Source organism: Nicotiana sylvestris, chromosome 6 (assembly GCF_000393655.2).
Source record: "Nicotiana sylvestris chromosome 6, ASM39365v2, whole genome shotgun sequence".
NCBI lineage: Eukaryota > Viridiplantae > Streptophyta > Magnoliopsida > Solanales > Solanaceae > Nicotiana > Nicotiana sylvestris.
Window position 1 is genome coordinate 209,838,358 of NC_091062.1, and position 8,605 is coordinate 209,846,962.

The 8,605-nt window shown below is 35.3% G+C and overlaps 1 protein-coding gene across 2 annotated transcripts; it reads right to left on the bottom strand.

The window, feature by feature from the left end:
• Positions 1-1,334: 1,334 nt before the first annotated feature.
• On the bottom strand, positions 1,335-7,913 carry LOC104241516 (25.3 kDa vesicle transport protein SEC22-1-like). Of its 2 annotated transcripts, XM_009796460.2 has the most exons (7): positions 7,653-7,878; positions 6,668-6,984; positions 5,763-5,971; positions 4,537-4,697; positions 4,288-4,434; positions 2,098-2,174; positions 1,335-1,808 (listed from the first exon to the last, which is right to left on the bottom strand). In XM_009796460.2, the coding sequence occupies exons 3-7, from the start codon at positions 5,948-5,950 to the stop codon at positions 1,725-1,727; spliced, it is 657 nt and encodes a 218-aa protein (XP_009794762.1). In that variant the 5' UTR covers positions 5,951-5,971; positions 6,668-6,984; positions 7,653-7,878; the 3' UTR covers positions 1,335-1,724. The 2 variants fall into 2 exon arrangements, with proteins under 2 accessions (XP_009794762.1, XP_009794761.1); XM_009796459.2 differs by lacking the exon at positions 6,668-6,984 and having other exon boundaries at positions 7,653-7,913.
• Between the last annotated feature and the right edge of the window lie 692 nt (positions 7,914-8,605).

Sequence of the window (8,605 nt, forward strand, 5' to 3'; positions counted from 1 at the left end):
TTTTTTTTTTTTTGTAAAAACTGAATTGGTTTTTGCAAAAATTGAAAAAAAAAGAAGAAGACTTTACTAAATTAGTGGACTACTGGTGCATTAGTTTAAAAAAACGAAAATATTTTGGGAAATATTTTTTGAAAGTTTTACAAAAAGAATAATAATTATTTTTAATTCAGCAATGATCTAACGGTCAAAGGGCATAAGTGAACCAAAAAGGTAGATGAAGGGGTATTTTTAGCCCAATAAGTGGATAAAAGGTATTTTTAAACCTTTTCCAATAATTTAGGGGATATATATATATATATATATATATATATATATATACTTGTACCGGCTAGGAAAAAATATATTTTGGGATACTTTTACAAGAATCCCCTATGAGATGCGCTAATACTTTTTTCTTTTTTTCTTTTTTTATGTTTTTTACTACTCCCGATTTAGTTCGATTTAGTTTATATCACAATTTGATTAGGCAGAGAGATTAAAAATGTAAATGAAAAATTGAAATCTTATGGTCTCATGCTCTACTCAGCTCGGTACTATAACAATCTCGGCTAAATTAGACTTAAATATGTTCTGTAGTAAGTTCAGTTGGAACCCACTCGAGCTCGGTTCGGCTCAAAAGACTAGTGCCAATCTTTCTAACACTGTTGTGACTATATTTTCCTTGAGCCGAGGGTCTACCAGAAACTTCTCTATCTTTACAAGATAAGGGTAAGATCTGTGTACACACTACCCCTCAAACTCCACTTGTAGAATCACACTTGGTTTCTTATTGTTGTCATAAACTGAAGGAGAGTCTGGGCGTAACTGGTAAAGTTACTGTCATGTGATCAGAAGGTCATGAATTCGAGCTATGGAAACAACCTATTGCAGAAATGCAAGATATACGCTCTTGTGATCCGGCCCTTCCCTAGACCTCGCGCGTAACGGGAGCTTATATGCTGCAATGATTAGGGGCATTTGCCAACAGATGTATAACGAACATGAACTGAGGACACCTCTAGCCTCGTAGAATAACCTTTCACCGCTGTTGCATGCCAACCAAATAAAATGTTTACAGAAAAACTCCCTCACATCACATGCAATGACCACAATCATGAAAAAAAAGGATTCAAACTTAAACCGCAGAATGAATAGTGGATATATGTCTTAGCTTCCACAATTCATATAGTGGATATAATACTCCAAATATCATTTATGCCTTTGCTTCTATACAATTCATATAGTGGATATAATGCTTCTAAATATCATTTGTGCCTTTGCTTCAACAATTTTCTGTCTTTCTGACAGAAACACCAAAATCCATTCAATTCTCTTTTGCTTCAAGACGTCAATTATTGAGATAGAAAGAACCTCTTTATAATCTTCAGAAATCATGATCATGCATTTCTACGAAACAAATCAAAATAGCAGACTATGAGGCCTCCACTGTAATTTACAGCATAGCTAGTCGTCACTTGAGAGTTACAATAACCTATTGGAGGGCAAGTTTGTGGTTGAGTAATAAGAAAAAACATGCTGAGCAGTTCATATAATCATATCAATATCATTTCTCAAGTATCAGCCACATGGCTCGTCATGGTTTACTTCATCTGTTTTACATTTTCAACTGAAACTGCTGGACTTGTCCCATGCGCAGAAAAACAAACACCATTGTGTTTATGTCAGTTGTGCACTGTCCAATGTGAAAGTAACATCTCCACTAAGCTGTACATCTTCTGGCAGCATCACCAGATCTTATTTTTAACCCAGAAGAGGAGACTAACAACTCCAATGACAACAGCAACAGGAGCCCATTTCCGAATCAAAGCCTTGAGTAATGAAGAAAATGAATGAGTGATTAAAGCAATTTCAAGTTCGAAATCAGACTAAATGCATGTCCATAACGAGAAAAAGAGTGACAGAACATATAAGTTTTTAGAATGTTGATTTACATAGTTTAAGCAGGCAGCTTATATTGCGTTATTCTTTTTAAACGATATAAATGTACCCCCCCCCCCCCCCAAAAAAAAAAAAAAAGTGAGTGCACAAGAGAATTTTAGAGAATGAACAGCAAACTTCATGTTCAAGTGCATCTTCTTGAAAATCAATGAAACCAACCTGACGATTTAAATCTCTCGCCTTATCAGCATATATGCGGGATTCTGATGTCAAGCGGCTGGACATCTGACTGACCTCTGCAGAATTTGATGTTTAAACAATCTAGTTACTGACAATGAGCAAAGTTGCATAACATTTTATTTTTTTGGGGTAAATAAGTTGCATAACATGCCAATGCATGAGAAGGGTGAAGTTAGGAGGACAACTGTTTTAGAGTATAATTGCTGATCTATATCAAAATTATGAGTCAGTAGTGGTTGGAATCTTCATAATGCAACAAAATGTCACAACACTTAATTTTATCTTGCACAGGTATATGCTACAGCATTTTCGGACAATAAGCAGCATAGCTTGTCTCGAGATTAGAGCCAAAATCTACTTTTATTAGTAAGGACATAAAAGACTTCAAGATCATAATTCATCTCACAAGTACCACATGGTTCCCGGTCATACAACAAAAAGAGGCATACAAGAGCATAGTTGCTACCAGCATCTAATAGATAGATCATCTTTATATGCCTGCATGCACTGCGTTGTGTCTGTGTGTTTTGGGGGGGGGGAGGGGGGGATAGTGGAACACTCTCATCTCCTATTCTAGAAGTCAGCAGGACGTCTAATGAAACCAATCATTTTATTTGTTTTCACTTCATTTTATAACTTTGCATTCAAACAAAAGAATGCTTATTTTACTTCTTTCACATAGTAAATCATATGCTGCCTACAGGAATATAACCCACCCAAACAAGTTCAAGGTTTCTGAGAGGAAAAGGGGGAAATATTTTATCCAATCATACTCCTTAAACATGGGAATTTTATTATAGAAGAAATGAAAGAGAACATATATTCACCCCTTTCAAGGAGCTCATGAGGAGAGAATATAAAGGAATCAACAGTTAAACTTATCAGAGTACCAAAGTCAGCTGTTATAACACTTAGGTCAGGTAAACACAATTTTTTTTTGAAAAAGGTAACATAATTGTATATTGATATAAGACTTCACTAAATTGTGAAGTCACCCATAATTACAAAAAAGGGTGCCCTAGCAAAAAGTAGGCACTCCTAGTCCTTCTTCTTCTAATAAGGACTCTAATACATCTAAAAAAGATTCATGATCCTCCAAAAGCAGGTCAGATAAACACAAATTTTGAAAGGCAAAAAGCACAAAAAAGTGAAGTTAATAACACAATATTTTAAAAACAAATGAAAACAAGCACCTAACATAGAGCCTTAGTGTCAATATTCAATGTAAAATTTTAAATCAACTCTAAAATCCAGAATTCACTCAATCAACTATGCCTCAATCCCAAAACTTCAGATTCCATTAAAATTAAATTTCTCAGATCAATCTAGAAAAAGATAATAATGAAGAAAAAGGAGCAGCTTGTATAAGCTTAGATAAGAAGAAGGCATAATGTTGTTAACAAGTTTCCTAATCTGTAAGCTTTCTTTTACTTCTTTTGTGCTTCATAGTATTTTTGGACAACCTATAGAAAAAGATGATCAATAGGGCCTGATCAAACAGATGCAATAGCAAATTAGACAGAATTACCCATCCAATGATGGGAACAGGTGTCCTAATCTTATGCTTTTGTCACTTCTTTAGTCCTCCTTGATTTAGACCATCCCAAAGAACAAAATGATCAGCTTCAACAATAAATGGACTGATCCAACAGTTCTAGTGCAAATAGACAGAACTCACAGGACCAATCCATACTTGCCACAAGCACCTTGCAATTAAGAGCATGAAGTCCTCACTTCATTTAGTTCACTCCCGCAAATAAAAAGCACAAGTGCAGTAGGAAATTTAGAGAGATCTCCAACTTCTACAATTTCCTCTTTGAGAATATATCCAACTTTGGCAGCCCGGTGCACGAAGCATCCCGCGTTCACGCAGGGTCCGAGGAAGGGCCGCACCCAAGGGAAGTGATGTAGGCAGCCTACCCTAACACAAGCGTTAGTGGCAGATTCCACAATTTGGACAAGATACTAAGCAAAAATAACTATCATTAACTAATAATTGAGGACAGCAAATAAACTGCCAAAGAAATGGACAGCACAAAAGTCCTTTGGAAATTAGAAACTTTGCAGATATCTAGAAGATGAATGAGGAAATGCCTGGATGAGCTCTAGAAGTTTTGCAAACTTTTTAATGATATAGAGTTCAAAAAAATGTTGAGCTGAGAAACTTACGGTCCAATTTTTCACCGACACCAAGAACGTCTTGTACATTTCGAGTCATTATCTGATGAACTTCATAAAGTTCATCATTCAACTTCGAAATATTGCGCTGAGTTCCGGTATCCTGGTACAGTTTCTTCGTCTTCTGTATGAATGTATCTTTTAAAATAGGGAAAATTATATATTGGAAGAATAGAAAATCAGTATTAACAACAGCAAATTGGAAAACTGAAAAGGAGAGAGTTGGGGAAAGTTGCTTACCAAATTTGATAAAGGCATAAGGTCTAGCAGCAGTTTCAATTTGACTCCTATTGACACGCTCAAACTCATTCTTAAGGTCTTCCAGGTACTGAAAGGCAAGTTTCTTTGGATAAGAGCGATCACACATAGTCAGATAACAAACGTGCCCTTCAATGATATAACTGAGAGCTTGGGTTAAGACAACAGTAGATTCACAATTCCCATAAGTTATGTTTTAAGTGGGTTGGAAGGATGCAGAAATAACAAGCTAGTACCAATTTAGAAAGCGAGCAAATGAATTAGCAGTAGCGAGAGTGGGCACTTCGAAAGTCACAGTTTCACATTAACAATTGTAACATGCCAAATCATCCCCAAGATTTCATATTCAGATAGTCATAATTTTAATGATAAACTTGGTCCAATTTATAACTCATTTTGTTATTTTCATATGGGTATTATAACTCCCCAACCCCCAAATTCTGCAGGAGACAAGTAGCGGTTCCCACTGTGCTCCCATAATGACTCGAACCTCCAAGCTCATGATTAAAGTTGGAGCGTGTTTTCACTAGACTATGCCTACCTTGTCCTTGGTGCTCCCCATAAAACCAGAAAAAATGAGAAATAAAATGCTTATAAGACATATTAAATGCATATCAAGTGGAGAAGCTACTATCAAAGTAATGGATATGCATAAACTAATATCAAGCTTTCTTTTTGTTCTTTTGGATTAATTACATCATCCATATTTATCACCACATTTCATCCAAGAAGATATTTCACTTATCAAAAGCATTAAGCTGGAGGAACACCCATACTCATTAGTTCTGAGTACACTGATTCTACTTGTCCCCAAAAATTGCAACAATAAGAACTGCAGAGGCCCTCATAGAGTTCTCCTTAAATTACAAAATTAAAACTAATAGGCATCTTAAATTGTCTTCAAATTGAAAGCCTCCGTAGACTGGTATCCACATTTAATTGCAACGATGACTCGTTATAAGTTAGCAGAATTCTCTCTTTCCTTGAGAGAAAAATGGAGAGGAATCATAATCTGAGCATAGGTAACCCAGTGAAGCTATTTGGAAAAGATCAATAAGTGTATGGAATTACTTACCTTGCAGTCATCTTTTTGAACAAAGAAGTTATTACTAATTACTTACAAAAATTTCCATTTAGCCTCTAGGAAGAGATGTAAATACTACGATGAAAATAGAAAGAAGTATTATATGGAAACAATAAAAGGATACTGGAAAATATAAGGTCCGGTTTCGACGGACATCCTTGATGCCTCAATCTGGCCCATAGAGAGGTTCTTGAATAAGGACTTGGCTTGCTGTTTGTAGAAATCTGCATCTGGAACATCGCGGCTATCATCCAGCCCCTCAGCTAGAGGAAGGCCATCAGTTACACGAGCAATCATAGTCAACTTCACCATTTTCCTTAAACAAGCACACAACTAGAAGCAACCACAAAAAGGTAAGAAATCAGCTTGCAGATTTTGAAGTCAGAGAAACTACAAATTGTCCATGCTTTTGGCTGCTAATTCCAAACCTCGGACCAAGATTTATTGGACATAAAGTTCCTAATTGTTTCAGCTTCACCCTAGTTAAGTGTGTGTGAGTGAGAGAGACATAGTATCTTTATTAAATAAGTTTTTAGTTCCAAAGTTTTTACCTTGTTTAATAATAGTCCTGAGATCTAATTTTGACTATAAGCATAATGCTCCGCAAATCATACGTTTTGCACCCAGTGCAGCATTCAAAATTAAGGATGTATGATTTATTACATCGCTATTAAATATTCAATTTCTTCAGTGCAAGAATGAATCGAAGCAAAAAGTAGCAGCTGTACAATAAATGAATCCAGGTGCTCAAGTTGTAGAGCTTCACATCATGAATAGAAAACTTGATCCACTGAGGAAAAGATAGCAGAAAATTGCATCAATTACAAGAGCCATTCAATCCTGAAGATAATGCAGGCAGAACATGTTTTTCAATCAATTTAGGACTACAGATATCTTTAGGTTTAGTCATTCTGTAGTCTTAACCAGTTTCTAGTGGTACCATCTCATTCCTGCTGTATATAACACAGGCCCACAGAGGATATTGACTTATGCATTGTGCCTGGTCAATGCAAAAGTTTACTACTTTACCTAATAAACATCAACTTCAATGCATTATTCCCAAATTTCAAGTAGCCAATTTCAATAAACAATTTCGAGGGTCCCCTTGGTCCATCCAATGTTGAAGCTCTTAGAGGTTCTTCAAAGAAAAGATTCTTCCGACAATGCCTTAAGCTTGAACTTTTCTCTAAGACAGCTCAATGAATCAACTGTCTCAATCAGCTGGAGTCGACTGTGAATCATCCAATGTATCCATTCAGCTCTATTCAAGTGCATTTCATTCTTTTTTGTTAATGAGGTGTCCGGGCCAGAGGCGGATCTAGGATTTTTATAACATGGGTGCACCACTAAAAGAAGGAGAAAAAAGAAAGTATTAAATGGAAATTGATACTTGCTCCTTTAGGTAAATAACTCAACATTCAACCAATTGCACCATTTAGCCTCTTTGGAGCATGGGTGCCAGCAGATGATATTAGATCAATTTTAGAAAATATGTACATAAAATACCTAGTTTGGCAAAGAGACCATGGGTTCACGTGCCCCGTGAATTAGGCTATACATTCGCCCCTGGTCCGGGCCAACTTGTGCACACCTCAGACTAATTCCACCAATACTTACGACACCAGCACAGGTACCAGGTAACTCTACCTACCAAGGCTTGGGCAGATGGGAGGTAACTGCTTTTCGCTCATGTTCCCACAAAATAAATTGCTCAGTAGGGCAATTTTAGGATAATTTTTTCATTTAGTAGCTCTTAGACTGACTTCAGTATAAACACATAATTTTGCATACTAGCCATCTACAATCAAAACCGTTACGCAATCTAACCTAACATATCAAATCTGCATTACAATCCAATTAAAACAGTTTCCTAGCAAATGTCGCAAATATCTCATCGTGAAAATGACAAAATTGAAGTGACCTAAACGCACTGCGATAATTGAATGAGAAAACTTTAGGCAAACAAATTACCTACAAATAAATTGAACGTATTAGCAGCGTATATCAAAATTACCTATCATATACGTCGGCACACTCTTTATTTGTTGATCTGTTGTATTTCTAATTCCTGATCTTTGATTTTGATTTTGATTGATCCTCTCGTAAACTCTTATCAATTTCAGCGAAATGATGGTTGGGGGATAGTTGTATTGTAATGAATGGGATCGGATTCAGGGAATCGGGTAAATACCCGTCACCACGATTGAAGATTCTGATCTTTTCGGATTTGTAAAAAAAAATTTCTCCGTCCTAATATTTTAATTTTAATTGTGATATTTCGACCACTAATTTTACAATTCTTTTGTTCAAATGGAGTATTAAATTTTGGTAAACAACAAAAAAATGAAATAAGGTATCAGCATAATTTCAGGAAAAATATTTCACAATGTTATTTCTTTGTACTCTGATTATTAATATAGGACTCATATGGAATGCTTAGGCCATTTGAATAATAAGTTTAAAAAAAATAGTATTTGAAGTTGAAATTGAAAAACATTATTCGTGACCGAGACTATAGTAAGACCTTTCTATAATAACATCCATGTATAATAGCACTTTACTATAAAAATCAAATTTTTTCGGAACCAAATGTCATGTTTTGTTATAATATATGTTCTCTATAACAACAATTAGCTATAATATCCAAAAATATCTGGAACAAACGAGGATGTTATAAAGAAATTTGATTGTATATTAATATTTGCACAAATAGAATTTGGTTTAAAGATTTGTTGTTTTCCCCCCTCTTTTGTGTTTAAAGTTATGTCTAGGGATGTTCATGGTTCGATTTGGATAAGTTTTTTTCCTAAAAAGAAACCAAATTAAGTAAGTCGATTTTTTAAATATTACAACCAAACCAAACCAATTAAGTCGGTTTTTTCTTGATTCGGTTTATGTCGGTTTTTCGGTTATTTAAGTTATTTGTAGTTTTTTCTTAAATATAAGACATACACTACCAAACACATA